This window comes from Theobroma cacao, chromosome 5 (genome assembly GCF_053813885.1).
Source record: "Theobroma cacao isolate CCN51 chromosome 5, ASM5381388v1, whole genome shotgun sequence".
In the NCBI taxonomy this organism is placed as follows: domain Eukaryota; kingdom Viridiplantae; phylum Streptophyta; class Magnoliopsida; order Malvales; family Malvaceae; genus Theobroma; species Theobroma cacao.
Genome location: NC_142643.1, coordinates 42,218,435 through 42,239,762, shown reverse-complemented (window position 1 = coordinate 42,239,762; position 21,328 = coordinate 42,218,435). Strand labels below are relative to the sequence as shown.

The window sequence follows — 21,328 nt, the reverse complement described above, 5'->3', positions numbered from 1 at the left end:
TAATAGCTCAAAAACTTTTCATTCATAACCAAGAGAAAAAGGGAAACATGAGATTAAAGATTACATTTCTGCTTCTTCTCTTCCTTCTTCCTCTTGCCTTAGCAAACCTAAGGGTTGGCTTTTACAGGTCTAGCTGCCCACGAGCTGAGTCCATAGTTCGAGCAGCTGTGCAAAGACGCTTCAGTCGTGACAGATCCATCACTGCAGCCTTGCTTCACATGCATTTTCATGATTGTTTCGTTAGAGTAAGCTTTTATCATTTTCCATATGCTCGAACACATGACCACCATTGATCAGCGCTTTTGGCTTTAACTCTATTCTATCTCTTTTAATTCAATATATATATATATCGATATATGGAGAGGATAAGAGTACGTCCTAATAAACATTGCACTTCATAAATATGATTAAATATATTTATGTATTTTTGGATTTTAATTAAATACATTTTTTTATATATGTTTTCTCTTTCCACTTTATCAAAAGAATTATATGACAAGCATATTATCCACATTTTTTTTTTAATTTGAGTTGGTTATAATTGAAATTTTGTTTTTAGCCTTTCTATAATTTGAAAAAGACAAATATAGTCAATAAAAATTAATGAAAGTTTAAATTAAGGATGTCAACGGGTACCTTATTATAGGATACCCGCGGATACCCTTCCTAGTTACACTAGTTTAGGGTACTCCATAAAAGAGTTCGGGTAAGGATTTTACTACCCGAATCAGATTCGGGTAGGGTTCGGGTACCACCTCTTGGGTACTTGTTACCTGAACTTGATTACTACTTATAAATATTTTATTATTATTTTAATAATTAAATTAAAAATTTACAATTTCTATCAACTTTACAAGTAATTTTTTTTGTTAAAAACTAATAAATATATGAAAAGTATTGTTGCTCTAATTATTAAAATGATGACATTAATATATTTAAATTAAAAAATTATATTGTTAATTATGTTTAAATAATTTGAATATTATATCATATTATAAAGGAATATAATTACTATTATATATATACTTTTAATATACAATATTTACTTTCTATTTTGTGTTAACATTACAAAAATTATGACTTATAAAATTATTAATTATAATATATATACCATTATTTATATAATCTTATAATATATATACTTAAAGAAAGCTTTTGAGATTAGAATAGTTTTGGAACCTAAATATTTTTTTTTAATTTCATGAAATTAAGAACAAATCCTTATAATTAATTAAATTAATTCATGAAACTATTATTATGAATTAACTTGTAATATCTTTTAATATATATAGTTTATATATTTTGTTAATTTATAAGAAATATAATTACTATTTTATATATTAAAATATTTTTTATATATGGGTGTGTGTATATATATATGTCCTTTAAATATAAATATATTTATTTTTTATTTTGTATTAACATTACAAAAATTATAACTCATAAAATTATTAATTATAGTATATATACCTTTGTTTATATAAACTTATAACATATAAATCTAAAGAGAAGTTATGAGATTAGAAAAATTAATTGGATAATTGGGTATCCATGAAGAAGATTTTAATAATTTTTTTATTTAATCGGGTATTTAAACAAGTTAGGGTAATTATAGGGTAGTAGGTATGCATTAGGGTTAGGGTTAGAGTAGTAATTTTTAAATTATTCGGGTAGTTAATAGGGTTAGGGTAATTAGTTTTTAATAGGGTTAAGTTTCGGGTACCTCGAAATTATAGGGTAATCGACCCGTTGACATCCCTAGTTTAAATAGGTTCAAGTCTCACCATACATGAATTTAGTCTAACTTAATGTTAAATTTATTTAAATGTATACTGATTTGTTGGTTGGGTTTATCTATTTTGTTTATTTTATTGATTTCTTATGTGAAACGTAATATTGTTTGTGATTGTAACTTCTACTGTACTTGTAACTTGATAAAAATAAAAATAGTTGAATTTTATAAAATTGAGAGAGAGAGAGAGAGAGGAAATGATGCGAATTTTGGTGACACATGCTTCTTACATTCTAGTTTATTTAGGGTTGTGATGCATCAATTCTCATAGACTCAACCAGCAGAACGCCATCAGAGAAAGATGCAGGGCCTAACTTGACGGTACGTGGATTCGAGCTCATTGATGAAGCAAAGAAAGACGTAGAAGCAGCATGCCGTTCAACAGTTTCTTGTGCAGATATCATAACACTAGCAACCCGAGATGCTGTGTTTCTAGCAGGAGGACCCTTCTATGCAGTTCCTACAGGAAGGCGAGACGGTCTAGTCTCAGATCCTGACGTAGTAAACTTGCCAGGGCCAACATTGTCTGTCTCACAGGCATTCCAAACTTTCAGGGCTAAAAATATGACCTTGAATGATATGGTTACCCTTTTGGGTGCACATACAGTTGGTGTTGCTCATTGTAGTTTCTTTTTAGACAGGATTACAAGTTTCCAGGGCACTGGGCGCCCTGATCCTACAATGGATCGTGCTTTGGTTGCCAAGCTAAGGAATGTTTGTGGTGTAGCCAGTGCCTCAAACCCTGACCCTACAGCATTTCTAGACCAAGGCACATCTTTCACTGTCGATAATCAATACTTCAAGCAGATTCGTTTGAGGAGAGGGGTAATGCAGATTGATCAAGAATTAGCTAATGATGGATTATCCAGACGTATTGTTTCAGGCTTTGCATCAAATGCAACTCTATTTAGAACCAGGTTTGCCCAGGCTATGGTGAAGATGGGAAGAATCCAAGTTCTTGTTGGAAAAGCTGGAGAAATTAGGAGAAATTGCAGAGTTTTTAATCCCCGTCGGAGAGCCTTCTAAATTGAGTTGCGAAGGAAAGAAGGATTTGGCTGCAAGTTACGCTTGAAACTCAGCTCTATTTGACGTCACATTTCTTTTCCATATACATTAAACCAAATAAACGAGTTCAAACTTGATTTCTTCGAAAAATTTTAGTCAATCAGCCAAGCTCGAACATAAGAGTAACTGAACTCGTAAAGAATTTGTTTGAAATCCTTTGGCCTCTTAAAGGGTTCTGTAATTTTTCCTTTTCTGCTTCTGTCATGTGGTGGGTTCTTCGCTGGACCATTTTTGTTTTATTGCCGCTTTTGTTCGATTGTATAGGGACCTTCCCCTGTTGAACTTGATGCTTAATACAATTACCAGCCTTTCAAAAAACGAAAATATATGATCAAATACTGTATCACCTTTCATTCTTGTCCCTTTTTGGGGACAGAATTGCGACACTTTGAATTAATTTGATTGTTCGAGTGACATAAAATTTTCAAAGGCATTAATTGTCATGAGATGAATTCATAAAGCAATTAGGGATCATACATGTCATGATCAAATAGAATAGAAAGCCTCTCCTTTTCTCTTTCTTTTCAGTGTTCATAAAAGTGAAGACTGTCTGATAATCACATCGGTAACTCCCTTGTAAAGATAAAGCAATGATGATAATAACATTAATAGTAAAAATAAAAAGAACTCATGAAGTAGCTATGGATTCCTTTGTCTGGTAAATGATCTTTTGAAAATTACTGAAACACTTATGATATCTTTTCAAGCGATATTTGTGGATAAAAGGCAAAAAAGTACTGCAATGAGATGACCCATTTCCGCAATTTATTGCGCCACCCATGCTTCTCAACTGGACAATAATTATTTTGTGGGAATAAGAATCTTTCATGCAAGCATGAGAATTAACAAAGATTCAAGGAAAATAGAAGAAATTTCAAAGCTTACTTGAGCATAAAATATGTGTGCTTGTTAATTAAATTAAATATTTAAATCTGACAATTAAACCAAGCAGAAAATTGTCTTTCCCATAATGTTTAAATCTCTAAAATAGAAGGAATATAAAGTTTTATTCACTCTCTATTTGCCAACAATCCAAGTTTAGGTACATATATATACATTCATAATTTATAAACTCATGGGCAGCAAACTAAGATCAACTTGGGTAGGACCCACAGTCCCTCCAGCCTAAAACATTCCTCAGTACTCGATTCTAAAGGTCCGAATTGGCCCAAAGAATTTATTGGGTCATGGAACTGTTCAAATACCAAAACCATGTGCTGTACCTAATTATTATTCTTTTCCAATATCACCCATTAATTTACAGCTTGGAGGATTAAATAAACTTGGAGAAACATGAACTCCGTTAGTCTAACGCTTTGCCTTATTAATAAAATGATTGGCTTATATATATATATATATATATATAAACAAAGTAACAAAATCAATTGGCTCTGAGTTCTACAACTTTAGAAGATCTTAACAATAGCATCAAGCTTTGATTGAAGAAAGCAACCTTTGAAGTCCTCCAATAGCAAAGCTGAAATCAGACTGCAGAGATTGCATTGTAAATGCTAGATATATATCTGATTCAAGTTTTAAATGTAATAATTTTGATATGGGTAGGGATTATTAATGACCAATATGGAGTAGGTTTTAGTCTTTAAAATTATGAGAGAAATGTAATCTTTATGTGAGAGATGGATTTTCTGTGAGGATTTTATAAAACTGTAGAGATGTTAAACATTGGGTTACAAGAAATAGAAGGTATTTCATGGGTTTAAACGTTGGAGTATAAAAATTTATTTTGTTTTGGAGCTCAAGTTTAGTGTTTGTTTTTAAATATTCTATATTCTTTGTAATTGTTCGGTTTATAATAGATTTTTTTTCTCTCTTTCATGAATGTAGGTGGACAAGGGAAGTCAAACCACGTTAAAATTATTTACTACGTGCGATTATTTTTGTGTAAATCTTGATATGCAGACAAATTCTATTTGAAAATTCCTTTCTTTCTTCTTTCCCAATTTTTTATCTACAGATAGATTGGTGTGAAAATTTGTTTATTTAACTATGCTTTAAATTGATCATTGTCGCAAAGGACATGGTAAAATGATCTATTTTTAAATTTTTCATACATATAAACTATATAAATGTGTGTGTGTTTTCTATGCTTAATCAAATGAAAAAAAAGTGTAGATTTATGAAGAATCCCACATGTTAATTTTATTGCAAATCGTAGCTAGATCAATTGGCCCCTAAGAAACATTCACGGATTCATTTATCTAAGCTATCAGAGTCATGATTTTATTAAACAAATATGGAACCAATTAACAATATTGCAATCATGTTTAGACAATGCACATCAAACTCTTGGAAAATTATTGCTATATGGTACTTATACATATGCTAGATCTTAGGAAAAAAGGGTCCAGATACATAAATAGGCTCTAACATAATTGTTTCTTATATTCTTTTCTTTTTCTGAAGAAAACATTATGATAAAAAAAAAAAGAAAGAACAAACACCCTATGCCTAGGGTGAGGGATTTGTTGTGGAACCTATCGCTGACCACTTTATCAGTACAAAAATTTATACCAAACAGTACAGCTTGGAGGGACAAAAAAAGCCCCAACCCATGTTGTTTGTACACTTTTTTTGACAGCCATCAATGCTTTTTTGCAACTGTTTAAGTTGAATGGAACATCTCTCCCTGTAAAAAGAGAAGTCTTAGGTTGAATTTGTAGACCAAGAGCTAGGTCTAGAATTAAAAAGAAACACAAAAAAAAAAAAAAATCAAAGTGAGTATCCTTATCACCTCCATGACTTTGTTAATTGACGCTATTTTAATCTAGACAGACAGTAATAATTGGTCTGACATCTTATAGCTTCCTCAAATTCATGTATCTTGAAGATGCCTTTACCCCACCGGACTGTAAAAGACACAGCAAGAGAAAGGAAAAAAAAAATGCTTCAATAATTGTTACCAATGAACTGTTAATTTGTTAACATAAAGTAATTAATTCGATGGAATAGTAATCATGTGAACATCTTGGTGTATCTATCTATGGGGGTTAGAAGAATAATATTTCCATGAGGATTGAAGCACATGAAGATTAAAGCATTTGTTCTAAAAGCGAGGTAGAAGAAGCTGAATGCGACCTTTCCTTGGGAAATTCTCTTCTTCATCCTCACATTGTCAACATACAGTTACAGGAAAGATTGACTAATATAAGTATAACAAGTAGCAATATTCAATTTAAGGGCAAGCAAAGCTGTTATCCTTTTGTCTTCCTTTTTGCTGGTCAAAATCGGTTTTGATGATTTAGACAAAGCACGCAATGTGTCAGAAGTAACAAGTTTGGTCTGTTTGTAATGCTGGTCAAGAAGCAAAGTTTAGATAGTAGTCTAGAATTTATTGACTTGTTAATTGAGTTCGTGGTCCAATTAATGTTTGACAAAGAAAAGCAAAACAATAAGCTCGGAGAGACAAAATAGTTGAATTTAGTGGTCCTATTCCTCCTAATATTCCTCAGGTGATATTGATATGATGGTTGGAGTTTGGATATATAAAGATACTTAGATTTTTAAGTTGCTTTGCTTTTGTATAAAGACGATTGACCGTTTCGATTAAGATTGGAAGGGTGATCCATCTTATTCCTATGTACACTTTTACTTCTTCAAAGTAAGTAAATTATTTATTACCATAATGATTGCTATTTGCATTGAAAAAAAAATGTAAATTATAGATACTAAAACAAAATCACTTTTAAGAGTGTAATTTTTAAATATTTAATTTCCATAATCGCATGCGTCTTCTTCTAGCCTCTCACAGCATATGTAAAGGGATACGATCTTGAAATTTAGAAGATACTGGAAAAATAAAAAAATTTTATTAATATTTTCAACATAAAATCTACTTGCTGAATCAAGGGATCAAGCATCACATTTTCTCTGCTTAATTGAACAACTAAATAAGTAAATCAAAATTCCCCTAAACAAATCATACACTATTCTTTTTGCTAGTTAATTACATAAGGATGTAAATGTAAGATTTGTTATGACTATTCACTCCTACATTTCACTTAATTCTTAATTAATTATGAAGGATGTTAATTCCTTTTATTGGGGGGAACATGAGCTATGTAAATTAATATTTTTAATCTTATTTTTGGTGTTGAGAATAAAGTAATATTATAAAGGTAGACAAAGAGCTAAAAGAAAAATATTGATGTAAACAGCTGGATGAAATGAGTCACGCTCAGCAGCAGCGGAGAAACTGAAGTAATTGTTGCAGTGCTACGAAAGAGAACAGTAAGCACAGCGAAAAACATAAAAAGGCTGTCACCACAGTGAAGATTCCTTTCACTGTTAAATTAGTAGGCAGTTTTCCATTTGTAGATAAAGTCCAAAAGCCTAGAAAACCTTGTAAAGGTGACAGAAGTGGCAACCTACCAAACACCCATGCCATCAGTCCCATGCAACTATATTATTTATTTATTACTCTTGTTGTTCTCACTTCCTTTCCTTTTTTTTAGAGAATTTTGGAGATAATTTTTTGGGGACACCGACCAACATCTGGTTCTGCTTTTGGGGCACATGTATTGAGCATTTTCTCTTTGATTTGCTCGAACTACTTTAGCCCCCAGTGTGTGCGTTTCACCAAACTATCTACATTTTGTTTCCTTTTCCTTTTTTAGTTCCCTTAACGAAGATTCATATGTATACTATGTGAGCCACTCAACAATAATATTTATTAAATATTATTAACAAATATATATATATATATTTCCAAATGTTAATAATGTAAAAGCATGTTACATTGGATTAGAATTGAAACTGATATTAGTATTATAATATTGAGTGAATGCCTGCCTTGGGACTATATATTGAGGTGCCATCTCATCATTATTTACTTTGTAAAATAGCTAATCTTCACATTGATGTGAAATTCCTAACTATTTATAGCGGGGATTGCGGGTTAATAGAGCAGCAGTGAAGGATCCCATGAATTAAATTACAAAAAGGAAAAAATTTCCTTTCTTGTGAATTTTGGGCCATTTTTATTCATCACACAAAAAGAAAGACCAACAGCATTTCCTTCCCCCCCTTTTTTTTACACATATATATCCATGATAATTAATATAAAAAAAGGTTTTTATATCATGCATGTGTTGTGCTACATCACTATCTTATAACGGTAGTTTTTTTATCTTTATAATGAGGTAATGAAATCCGTATTGCTACTTTTCATATATATATATATATATAAAGTTTTACTTCTCTCGAATCATCTACTTAGTATAAATGAACCTTTGAAATTTAGGGAACCTGAGGCGATCCTGGGAAAACAAAAGGAGAGAAAGTGCAAATTGATGTTGATAGGGAAGATTTTGGAAGTGATACACTGTTACATGATCAGCTATGCTACATCCAGTCTTCCATCTATAATCAAAAGACTACAAATTTGACCAATATTGCTGTAAAGCCTAATTATCAATAAATTCAAACAAATGCTTTATCTTAAAAAAAATAAATCAACCAAAATTTTCTTTAATTTTCAGGTCTTGTTTGATCATTTAAGACGGTGTTGGGGCAATATTCATCCCATGTCTTATGTACTAATATTTATCCATCAATGAAATTCGTTTGTCATTCCCAAAAAAAAAAAAATCAAATCAACAATCTAGTAACTATCTTATATATTTATATTAATAATACATGAAAACTCATTGAATTTGTGAGATTTCCTTCTCTTATTCTATAAACTTCAACATATCTCTTGGAAATCTGAATCTGACCATTGTAGTCTCTAAGGAGATATATGAATTAATTTGGCTAGTAATGATCATTATCATCATTGATATGTCACCGTTGGACCACTAACATTTGCCATATCACTTTCAAAATAACAAGAACATATGATATCTTTTAATTTGTATGCCATAACAAATTACTATACAATCCTTTTTACACTAATAGATAAATTTCAAATACGTTCATCATTATTAAATATGATACAAAATATTTATGGCTTTGAGTTTTGGAATAAATATAAGAAAGAATAACAAGGCGCCGTTCTGTCACCCTTGTCAAATAAAAACTAAACCAGGACTCAATCCACACAATACAAGACCCTTAAAAACAGAGACCCAAAACCGCGTCTGAAAAAACCCAGAGTCGGTTCCTGTTTTATGCTTAGGGAGAGAGAAAGAAATGGGGTGGGAGAGGAGACAAAGTGTTCGAAGTTTAAGCCAACCTTTAAGACCTATTTTCCTCCTCTCGTTTAATATAAAAAGTTTTACAGAGAAGATGGCAGTGCCACTGTAAGCCATGTTTGCTTAACGTCACGGCCCCTTATAATAAATTATTATTTCACCATTTTTGACCATCACTTGGATTGTTTCTCTTTATTTTTTTTCCCATCTCTTTTACATTTTATTATTATGAAAAATAAGAAGTTGTCTCTTCCCTTTACAGCGACCCAGCTTTCCATGCATTCCTTCACATGCACTTGCCATATAGCCGAAACCCTAGTTTTCCTTCTCCACCCCTTTCACATCCTCTTTTCTTTCTTGTCTCTTTTACCATTTTGACCATTCTTTTCAAAGATAATGTGTTATTAGAGTTAATATGATATCTAATAACCATAGAAGTTGATATCAGAATTATTTAATTAAATGTGATGTAATTAAGCCTAAGTATGGTACGAGTGGGTTGTAATCAAAATTGTGTTTTGTGTAACAACTACAATGCCAAATAATGAATTTAAATTTATAGCTCAAATAGAGATTTTTCAAACCACAACTTTGCAATTAACTCAATCACAATGCCAAACTCAACTTGAAATTGAAACTGTTTTGAAAGGTAAGAAGCTAGGAACAATAATAGCTTATGAGTAATATAATACTACTATGTTTAGCTTTTCTATTATTATAATTATTGGAATCTAAAGGGTGGCATTACTACTATTCAAGAGGGGGAAAATGTGTAACATTGGCAATCTTTTGACTGCTAGCTAATTATGTTTCAATGCTGATCTAAAATAATATTGACAGACTAAACCCACCAGAAAGTATGCTTTTTTTCACCTTTTGTTAAGTAGGAAAAGTTGATGAAAATGTTTGAATAATAGGGATACAAAATCCCTAAACCAAGGAAACTAAATAGAATTAATTGAGTCGGTTGATGACTATTAAGAGCAAGATATGATGGAATTCCACTTGATTGAGGAAAAAAAAAGAAAAAAGATATGATGGAACACTTTGATAAAGCTTTGAGAGGCAATCAAGTAATTTCAACTCTAGGAGGTGCAAGCAACGTAAGGGTGATTTGGTAACTTTAGAAATTCCATCAGGTTCTTTATATAAATTCACCCTCTCTAAAGAATTCTGTACTGTGTATTCATGTGCTTTGTTTTTTTCTCCTATATTTTAAACCTAGGTTTCAGCTTCAAAACCATTTTTTTGTTGTTGTTGTTCTTCATCACAGTAATGGAAGATCAAGCTTCAGACCCTAATAGTCCGAGCCATGGTTCAGAGAGAAGTGAACCAGTCAGGTCAAGGTGGACTCCAAAGCCAGAACAAATCCTCATACTTGAGTCCATCTTTAACAGTGGCATGGTAAACCCTCCAAAAGATGAAACTGTGAGAATAAGAAAGCTGCTTGAGAAATTTGGTTCTGTTGGCGATGCGAATGTCTTCTACTGGTTCCAAAACAGACGTTCAAGGTCTCGCCGCCGACAACGACAGCTGCAAGCTAGCCTTGCAGGAGATCATCAACAAAGAAACCAAGCACAAGTACCTGGTGGTGCAATTCAGTATGAAAATAGTACTGCTGCTATGGGGTTTGCAAATTGTCCTTCTTTTGCTAATTCTTCTCCATCTTCTTTCCTCGTTGGCTCCTCTTCTTCTTGCGGTGTCATGGGTGATGATGGGTTTGAAAATCTACTCTCAATGTCTGGTCAAATGGGATTTCAAGAAATTGGGCAGAGCTCGAGTGTAACATCAGTTTTGTGCCCATCAGAAACTTCCAATTTGCACTACCAATCTGGTAAATGCATGGCCGATAGTTAATTCCTTCTGTTGGTAACATTTTGTTTTGCCTCTTAATTTTTCCTTTCATTCCATCAAAACATAATTTTTATTTCATGATTGGTTTATGGAGATGACATGGAGTACTGTTGATTCTTGTCAACCACTTAAAAATTATACTTTCTTAATTCCCCCAAGTTTATGTTTTAAAATTCATGAATTTCAAAAGTCAGGTAAGGTTTTTCTTTAGATTGAAAACGACAGAGAATAAAGTATCTATAACAGTAACTTTCTTGTGATGTAACAATGTATTTTGTGTTTGAAAAGAGAGTTGCACTATACCCCATAAATATACTACATTTTTTTCCATTTTTAATCTTTCTCTTGGCTATTTAAAGAAAATTTTATGAGTTGCAAAAGAAATTAATTTTATACAGGAGGAACTAATGATTGAAAGAACCTAAGCCAAACACTTAACTTTTCTCAGGTTTTCTTAAAGATTCTCTACTTTCTCTTGTTTTAAGATCTGAAGCTTTCTTCCAATATTTAAGGGAACAATAGAAAAGGAAAACCTTAATATCGGTTCCTTAATTTCTTTACAGAGTCTTCAGACCTAAAAGCTAGCTTTATTTGAAGAACATATTGACTGCCATTACACCAGCTGTTCTGCAGCAGAATTTCAGCATGGAATCTGGCAGCTATTAAGTGCTGAATTTTTTGCGACTGACTTAAGAAGGCTGGAAATCTGCAGCAGTAATGGCAAAATGTTATATATTCTAATAGTAGCTAGGAAATAAAGTTAATTAATCTGTGCCTTGAATTCCCTTGTAACTAGCATTCATTTAGCTTCTTTTTCAGGATTCATCACAGTCTTTATCAATGGAGTACCAACAGAAGTTCCAAGGGGGCCACTTGACATGAAAGCCATGTTTGGTCAAGATGTAGTGCTGGTCCACTCTTCGGGTGTCCCTGTCCCCATGAATGAGTTTGGCTTTTTACTTCAGAGCTTGCAGCCCGGCGAAAGCTATTTCCTGGTGAGTTCATTTGGAAGATGATTAATTATGGCTAGCTCAGCCCACCTAGACTTTTAGAGCAACAGTCTGGCTCTAAAATTCTATGTTTTAATTTCCAAGGAATCCGCAGTCACATCTCTTCTTCTATCTCCTTCTTCGCCCCAGTAGACAGTTGTCTCTCTGTCTATTTTAATTGCTTGGAGTTTGCTTTGGAAAGTGTAGATTTTGGTTCCATATAGTATAAATCACAATATTTCCTTTCTCGAGTTCAAGGACAAGGCACACAAATTTTCTTGGTGAGGGGAATTTTTCGGAATTCCTCGAAAATTCTCACACGCGCACACAATCTTTATGCTTATACAATTCAAAGATATGCTGAGATCATAGACCGTACCCTTAATTGTTTTCAGGTTGTAATTAGGGTTCTTAATTAAACTTAATTTTAAATTCATTACTTATGCTTTTAGAAAATATCATCACAATTTTCTCTGACCCTAAGGGTATACAATTTCTCATTGAGATAAAAAAAAAAAATTTTTGATTACAGGTTTCAAGACCAACTTAAAGAGCTGCAATCTAGTGGAGCGGCCAGTATTTTGTGATAATATGCAACTATGCGACAAGACCCAAGTTTCCCTTAGCTATTTGCTTTAATTTATATCTCTCCTTAGTTTCTTTCCTTTTATCTTTGTTTCTCTTGTTTTATAGGATGAACTTAGTCAACCTGAATATTACATAAATCTACAGAAACCTTTTCTACAACCCAAGAGATTGGTTAGAGTGTGGGATATTTATATATCTATAAGCTAATTAACAATATTAATAATATATAAAGTCATAATTAAACTTATTATTTTGCTGCCAAATCCTCCTGATAATGCTGCTTATATTACATACTGTACCAAGATCGTATCACATTCGGTTCAGTACTCCTTTCCGTTTTACCATGTTTGCATATTGGATGTTTCCATGTTTCAAATAAATAGAAGCGTGCTGGTTTATAGGGCATTCAAGGCAACCAATTTGGAACTTCAATATTTTCTTATTACAATTGCTTTAATACCAACTGGCAATGGCAACCTTAAAGGGTTATTAAAGATTAAAACTCACTACTCTACATGTTCTTATGATTCACATATGCACGATCTACCACTCACAAATATATATATATATATTGTTATAAACAGTAATTATAATTGATAAATGTTGAATACTACTGGTAAAAAAGGTAATGCATGGTTCCTACCTGAAAGATTCTTTCATTTGATTTAAATGGAAATGACAGATTGAATTGTCCTTCTATCCTGCATTTAGTCAAAATTTCCATCTAATTAACTTGTAATTTATATATTTAATCGATTGAATACATTTTGCGAAAACAAATGAGATTGAAACTTATCAAATAATTAAAGAAGAATTGATTTTTCCCCCAATTCAAAAGTTCAAAGAATTAAATAAAATTGAGAGAAGGTTTAAATTAATCACTCTACTGAAGGTGATGGATTGTATTTACTACTCATCTTTGAACAAGTACAATTTTATCATTGTACTTTCTAATTAAGTTCAAAAATAGCAAAAAATTAACTTTTAATTATTTTTTAATCAAGTTAATAAAGTCACTTGTAAAATTGTACATGTTAGAAAATGAATGGTAATTTGATCTATTCTCTTTAAACAAGGTGGTAAATTTGATCCTTATCACAATAAAATCTAACAATCAAGGGTTAGCCTAATAGTTGTTAACACTTCCTTAGGAGGGATAAGGTTCAAGGTTCAGATCTCTTTCTCCCCTTCAAAATGTACTATCATTTACCATTGACATGGATAGTTTATATATATACAGCACATATTAATTCCATCTTATATATATGTGCACACATATGCTATGTGATTCATACGTATTAACCATATATCTTTCTTTCTTTTTAAGGAAGTCATTTCTTCATCTCTTTTCCGAAAAATTGAGTATAAAAGAAAATTTTATGCCAATATTGCAAGAAGGGTGAGATATATAGGTTTTTAAATTTGTATACATCCTTGTCAACTTTTTCCCCCAAATTTGTAAATTACTTTGTGTAATATTCCATGGAAATGGAATGACCTTTAATTTTACCATGATGATGATGATGGTAGAAATGGTGGAGCAGGCATGCATGGGTGTTAATGGTGATGTGAATAATAATTTTCAAAAAAAAATGGTGATGTGTATAATATAATGTTATATAATGGAAATAATGCTGAATTTAAAAACTCATAATTCTAATTAACCTTACAAAGTCATGGATTTCAATCCCCAGATTTTCAAAATTCTGCTGAAACAAATGAATTTAATTAACAATTGGGAATCACAACTTCAATTTTAAAAGTAAAATTTGTATGCATGGATTTCCTTTTGCCTTACACACCTAAAAAATTCTCCAAAGAATATGTTCTCAAGCCTATATATGTCAAGTAGTGTCAAACTTCTCAAGCCTGAAGAATTTCAATTGCTTATTGCATCTATTTTCTGAAGCTTCAATTTGAAGTTTTAGCTTTAACTTTATAAAAGATTTTTGTTTTTAGTTTTTACAAAGCTAAAAGCTATTTTTCAAAACTTATTCGGCTTAGCTTTAGCTTTCTAAAATAAAGAAACTGCCTTAAAAGTTAGACCAAACAAGCAACATGTTAAACAGCAAACATATATATATATATATATATAGAGAGAGAGAGAGAGAGAGAGAGAGAGAGAGAGGTTGCTCAGAAGATTAAACAGTGGTAACCACATTCTTTCTTCCTTAAAGATGATTTTAGGACTCTATGATCTTGGATTTCCTGCATTTGCTGCTGGTATTTATTTGGGGTGGTGGTTGATGTTGATGACTTTTAATGCCATGTTTTGGATATGATTTTAATTTGACTTTGGTGTTACTAGTTCTATGTTTTGGGTGTGGCTTAAGTTTGATTATGATTTTCCTTTACTCTATTTTGTTTGTAAGGTGTTCAAACAGTCCTTTGTTGGGATGCTGATAATAAAATAATTCTATTTGATCCATTAAAACAAAAAAATTCTACTTTCTTTGAATATTACAACTGTATGTATATATATATATATATATATATATATACAATTTACAGTATCTACATATACTAGTTACCGTTATTTCTATCTCTTCTCTTGGAATTTTGAACCAATGTTCCAAAATACAGAAATATTGTATTTTAAACTGTAAAAAAATTACTATTATAACTAAGTGGCTGCTTGCTAATAATAATAACAATAAAAGCCAGCTGCTACATTCCAGGAAAGAACCAAAAGACAGTTGTTTCCTAAGATTTTCCATGAAAGTACCCTTTACCTAGAAATCAGCTTTAATTTGTTTTCTTTTTCCCAATCTTATAAGTAGGTAAAAAAAAAAAAAAATTGCATGGGCGGTACGTGGATTCCCCATTGAATGGAAGTCTCGAAAAACCCAAAAAAGAAATGATTAATGCAAAGCAACTTGGCCTTCAACACCGACCAATATAACCAATCTGATGCAGACGGATGTTTGTTATGCTATTTTTCTTTTTTTATTTTATTCTCAGAAACATAGGGCACATTTACTGAGAAATGCCCATGTGAAAATTCCGAGTTAAACATTTTTATTGGCTGCCATGTGATTAATGAAATTTTTGCATTTGTTGTTTAGATTCTATATAACATATAGTTTTTTTTTGCTGACCAGGAAACAATTAGTCAACTTGATTGGGGTAATCCAATGGAGTTCGTAAATTTATAATCATGCTCATGATTTGAAAGGGGAGACAAACGGGTTCTTCCTTTTACTCGAGTTTTTCTAGGTTTTTGTGAACATTGCTTGGACTCCACTTTGTTTTATGATTAGTCTTGCTTTTAACCTTGTTTCACTCAACATTCTCTCAATGTGGAACACTTAAAACCCATTTCAAATCTTTTTTAATTTCTTATTTTGGTTGGTTTTTAAGTTTATACATGCACACACAAAAAACAAGATAAATCAAATTACTCAGAAAAAAAGGGAAAAATAGTGTTTCGTTTCTCGACGATCAAAGAAGAAAAATAAGAAAAAAGGGTTATGTGGTCTGACTTTGTCATTCATTGGTTGTAACAAAGGCTACATCCTTTTATTCCCCCATAGTATATGAATAATTAAGTCTTGCACATGGTAGCTAGATAGATCTCTTAGCGTGCACTAAAATCTAAATAAGTATTGAAAAGTTATCATAAACTTTAGTTAACCAAGACCTAAGTTAAGTTGCTAATGACAACATCGATGAAAAGCTACATATGACACAATAACCTTAACAATCTCCTCCATGATGTATTGCTCTTGCACTCTCTAAACATTGATGCAACTTCCTAGGAATTAAATTTCTCCATTTAAAAGAGCTTTTGTGGGCTATCATAATCATAAACTCTTTTTCTCAAAAACATATGAAACCTCAATTGTTTACATTTTTAGGCAACCGCTCATACGCATGTTACTTATCTCTCTTTGGATACAATCTCACTTCCCTCAAATGTCAATTCCCCTATCTAGAGATTGATCATTTTATCATCCACAGCTCAACAAATTCATTCTTCAGTCATGGTGTTTCCAACTTATAATATCTTTTATCTTTTACTTTGAAACCATAAATACAGACGATTGCTTTCAATCTCTTACATATATTGTGGATCCTAAAGGTATTGTGAATGCTTCAGTCATGGGACGCTTGTGTCCCTAAATCACCATCAACACCATAATCAAAAGGAGTAGAATCAAAATTTATCACAGATGCAGTAGGAGCAATACTAGCAAATGAAACCCTTTTTGTCCTAGTAATAGATCTAACAACAATTGCCGCTCCTCTCCTAGATTTAGTAGTAGTAGCAGTAGGTCCTTTTGATCCACCAGAAGCAGCAATAGGTCCTCCTAGTACCCCAAAGCAGTAGTTCCCCTTGAAGTTAAAGCATGTCCTCTTGAAGTTCTACCAGCAGATCCACTAACTTTTTATTGAAGACCAGCTTGAAATTAGAAGTCTCTGGTTGCTGTATCAGTAAAAAATGAAGACAGTAGGACAACGAGATAACATGTGGAGATCAAGTGTTGCTTGAAGGAGGAATGCTTTTATTTAAGAGTGTAAAATGCATGGTATTTACCTTTATTGTTTTCTTAGGCTGTTAGTTAGATATTTTCTCTTTTTTTTGTAACTAACTTTTTAAGGCTTATTTTTCTTGTATAAATACCACACTCTGTAAATATTTTTTTTTTGAGGAATGAAAGAAAATTTCTTCTTTCCACAAAACTTCTTCTTATAGCTTCCGTGATTCTCACATGGTATCAGAGTATTGATATGAGATACGGATTTCACAATACAATTCTTCTTCAGATAAGTTGAAGTTTTGTATTTGATTTATCTCATTCAATCTATTGCATAGTTTCATATTTTTCTTTCTTTCACTTATCAATATATCATGTTCTTGACTCTTTATTTCTGGTTTTCTTTGTGAGAAGATTTTCTCTAAAATTTTCTCAATTGTGTTTGAATCTTAATCTGTTAGTACTTGATTGTAGTTTGCTTTTGAATCTATGTGGAATTTGATATTCATGGCTGAAAACTCATAAAACATAGAGAATGTAACTTGAAACCCTAGATCTAGGAATTCACATTTAGAAGATCCACAATCACCTTATTATGTGCATCATAGTGATAATCGTGGATCTGTTGTGGTGAATCCTAAACTTACATCTAGGAACTATATAGCTTGTAGTAGATTCTTTTTGTTGGCTTTGTTTATAAAGAATAAGATTGGTTTTATTGATAGGACAATTGTTAAACCAAACATAACCGTTCCTCTATATAATTTATGGAATATATGCAATAATCTCATAATGGCATGGCTATTAGATTCACTATCACCACCAATTGCATCTACAGTTTTCTACATGGACAATGCAACAGACATTTGGAATACTTTGAAACAGAATTTTGCACAACTTGATGACACACGTGTTTGCAACTTATAATACACTTTAGGCAATGTGAATCAGGGTATTAGAAGTGTAGATTCATACTTTATTGAACTAAAAGGCATATAGGAGGAGTTAAGGAATTTTAAGCCTTTATCACATTGTGAGTGTGGTAAGTGTAATCCAATCTACTTTAATAAATACTCGAACTAATATTAGAAAGATATGGTTTTCAAGTTCCTAAATGGACTCAATAAGTCGTTTTCAGCATTAAGGTCACAGATAATATCCATAGAATCTTTGCCACAGTTGGATAAGGCATATAACATGGTTCTAAGGGAAGAATCTTAAAAGAGTCTCTTGATATAATCAAATCCAAAAGATTTCAAATTTACCAAGGGAAAAGGTAATTACAAGAAAGTGAAATCAACAGTTAACAATTTTTCTCTTGGAAACAATACTTTTACATGGACTTCAATATAATCTGAGCAAGATGAAAAGGTTGTTGGCATAAACTCAATGTCTTAAATATCACTCATCAAGCATCCAATTCAGAAATCAATGACACTTATCAGTGAAAGTGGCATAAACAGTCATGAGCTTTGTGACAGTTCACCAAATAAGCAACAAACAAAACCTTTCTCAGTCAACTCTGCCTTTGCAAGTATTATATCTAGTTTTTCTTGTTTCAATACCACAAATAATCTCCCACCTAGGTATAAAAGTGTTAATGATGCCATGTTTAAGCATAGTTCTTGGGTTGTAGATAATGGAGCTAGTGATCATATATCTTGTTTTTTGGATAATATTAGTTTTACTAAGCTAGCGAAAGATTACTATGTCTAGTTGTGAAACAATGCTAAGGCTCTTGTAACTCATATAAGAATAGTCAAATCAACATCATTGTTGACTTTGCATAATGTCATGTGTGTTCCTTCGTTCAATTTCAACCTCATATCAGTAACAAAGTTGACATCTTATTAAAAAACTTGTGTGCTTTTTATTATAAAATGTGTGTTATTCAAGATCTCTTCTCATGGAAGGTGACTGGGATTGCTAGAGTAATCTCAGGACTGTACTTCTTACAAGATTATCAAGATGAAGATTATCTTACAAAATTTAGTCTTGATAATTTTATACATTTTTCTTTTAAACATTCTATCAATTCTTGTAAAATAGTTCCTAAGCAGTTTGATTTATGGCAACATACATTTAGATAGAATAAGTCTCATTCACAAACAGTGTCTTGAAATTAATTGTTTAAAGAGCTTAATATGTGACATTTGTCCTAGCTAAAATGAAAAGATTACCATTCCCTGTTTATACAAAAAATACAACTTCTACTTTTGAAATTCCGCATGCATATTTTTGGGGACCTTATGCAATCCCAACTATAAAAGGTCAACATTATTTCTTTACTTTGGTGGATGATTATACAACATTTAACTGAATCTTCTGAATGAGAAACAAGTCAAATGTGTCAACTATTTTATTAACTTTTCACAAATATTTTTAGAATCAAATTTCAACCACTATTAAATCCTTTAGAACTGATCATGGAAGGGAGTTTAATCTTCCTGATTTTTATGAAAAACATGGCATAATGCACCAAATGTTTTGTGTGGAAGCCTTTCAACAAAACGAGGTTGTTAAGAGAAAACATCAACATGTTCTTATAGTAGCTAAAACATTGATGCATCAGTCTTGTCTGCTTGTTCCTTTTTGGGGAGAAACTGTTCTTGCAGTTACTCATATAGTTGACAGGATACCAACAAAGGTTTTGCATGATAAATCACCTTATGAAATGTTTTACTTTAAACCTCTTTCTTATGAACATTTTAAGGTGTTTGGCAACTTATGTTTAATGTTTACATTGACACAAAACAAAAGAAAATGGACAAAAAAGTAGTCAAATTTGTATTTGTTGATTATCCAAATGGAATCAAAGGGTATAAAGTTTATGAGATTGATGCAAACATGTTACTTATATCCAGGAATATAGTTTTTCATGAGAATATTTTCCTTTTTCAGTCATTACAGAATAGCTCACATCAATTTACATTTTCACAAATACCTAATCTACATGACTTTAATTTTGACATTTTAGCTCTTGATATTGTTGATTTTCCACTAAATTTCCATTCCATAGTGAGTCATCTTTATTTACACCTATTATATCTTTTGACACTTCTTCTCAATCAGAATTTATTCATGATTAACCTCATTCTTCTAAACTTGTCATTGCACATAACAATACAGAGTCAGTTATTGCACCAGCTGATCATGCTACTAATACTACTTCGTTGCCTAGAAAAAGCAATAAAACTAGGCATGTGCCTAAATTCCTTGATAACTATCGAATAGAACTTCCTTTTTCTTCTCATTCAGTAGCATCACATCCTATAAATAAATTTCTTTCTTGTAATCAGTTATCTTTTACTCATAAGACATTTACTACTACATGATCTCAAACATATGAAACTATTACATATGTTCAAGCTATTAAACATTCTCATTGGCAGGATGCTATGAAATGTGAATTGAAAGCATTAAAAGATAATGGAACATGGAGTGTTATACCTCTTCCTACTGATTCCTTTGCCATAGGTTGTAAGTGGGTGTTTAAGGGGAAAATGAATGTAGATGGTACTGTAGAAAGGTATAAAGCACGGTTAGTACTAAAAGGTACTAGTCAAAATAAAGGCTTTGATTATCAAAAAACATTTAGCATTGTTGCAAAACAAACTACTATGAGAGTTTTATTAGCTTTTGTAGCTGCCAAAGGCAGGTTTCTATCATAATTGGATATTAATAATGTTTCTTGAATAGAGATTTGGAAGAAATAGTTTATATGGATCTTCTCCAAAGTTATTCTATTGAGGGGGAGCATCCGTCTAGTTCTAAGTTAGTTTGTAAGTTTCATAAGTCAATATATGGTATTAAGTAGACTTCAAGACAGTGAAATTCTAAGTTTACTACTTCTCTGCTAAAGTATGGCTTCACTCAATCTTTGGCAGAATATTCTTTAATTACAATGACAACTGTTAGTGGTGAGTTCATTGCCTTATTACTTTATCTTGATGATATTGTCATTACAAGTACCATACTACAAGCTGCAGATCATGTTTAATAGTATTTGACCTCTTAATTCAAGCTAAAGGATCTAGGTACATTGAAGTACTTTTCAGGTCTTGAGGTTGCAAGAAGCCAAAAAAGTATTTCAATCTGTCAAAAGGAATTACATTGGATCTTTTAAAAGAATTTGGTTTGCTTTGGGCTAAACCAGTCACTACATTTATAGATTACAATCACAAGTTATGTAAAGTTACTGATAGTGATAAGGTTGCAGATTCGACTAGATATAGGCAACTGGTAGGCAAACTCTTGTACCTAACATTTACCAGACCAAATATTTCATATATTGTTTAGGTATTATCACAATTCATGGAAAAGCCAAAACAAGAGATTTTGACAGCAGCCTATCAAGTGTTAAAATGCCTTAAGTTTGCACCAAGGCAAGGTATATTATTGAAATCATAT

General features: G+C 31.8%; 2 protein-coding genes across 4 annotated transcripts; both read left to right on the top strand.

Annotated features, from left to right (window-relative positions):
• LOC18599776 (peroxidase 44-like) lies at window positions 1-3,181 on the top strand. The gene is made up of 2 exons (XM_007029879.3): window positions 1-245; window positions 2,039-3,181. Exons 1-2 carry the CDS (start codon window positions 48-50, stop codon window positions 2,816-2,818), a joined length of 978 nt encoding a protein of 325 aa, XP_007029941.3. The 5' UTR covers window positions 1-47; the 3' UTR covers window positions 2,819-3,181.
• Window positions 3,182-10,203: 7,022 nt separating this feature from the next.
• On the top strand, window positions 10,204-12,809 carry LOC18599775 (WUSCHEL-related homeobox 11-like). 3 transcript variants are annotated; one of them, XM_018121237.2, is made up of 3 exons: window positions 10,204-10,843; window positions 11,671-11,858; window positions 12,385-12,809. In XM_018121237.2, exons 1-3 carry the CDS (start codon window positions 10,285-10,287, stop codon window positions 12,400-12,402), a joined length of 765 nt encoding a protein of 254 aa, XP_017976726.2. In that variant the 5' UTR covers window positions 10,204-10,284; the 3' UTR covers window positions 12,403-12,809. The 3 variants fall into 3 exon arrangements, with proteins under 3 accessions (XP_017976726.2, XP_017976727.2, XP_017976725.2); XM_018121238.2 differs by lacking the exon at window positions 12,385-12,809 and having other exon boundaries at window positions 11,683-12,184; XM_018121236.2 differs by lacking the exon at window positions 12,385-12,809 and having other exon boundaries at window positions 11,671-12,184.
• Window positions 12,810-21,328: the final 8,519 nt, after the last annotated feature.

Bases quoted from the DNA above. Each gene is read 5' to 3' on its own strand.
- LOC18599775 (XM_018121236.2), top strand. From the start codon at position 10,285: ATGGAAGATCAAGCTTCAGACCCTAATAGTCCGAGCCATGGTTCAGAG. The intron at 10,844-11,670 runs GTAAATGCATGG...GCATTCATTTAG, and splicing joins CAATTTGCACTACCAATCTG to CTTCTTTTTCAGGATTCATC.
- LOC18599776 (XM_007029879.3), top strand. From the start codon at position 48: ATGAGATTAAAGATTACATTTCTGCTTCTTCTCTTCCTTCTTCCTCTT. The intron at 246-2,038 runs GTAAGCTTTTAT...TAGTTTATTTAG, and splicing joins TTCATGATTGTTTCGTTAGA to GGTTGTGATGCATCAATTCT.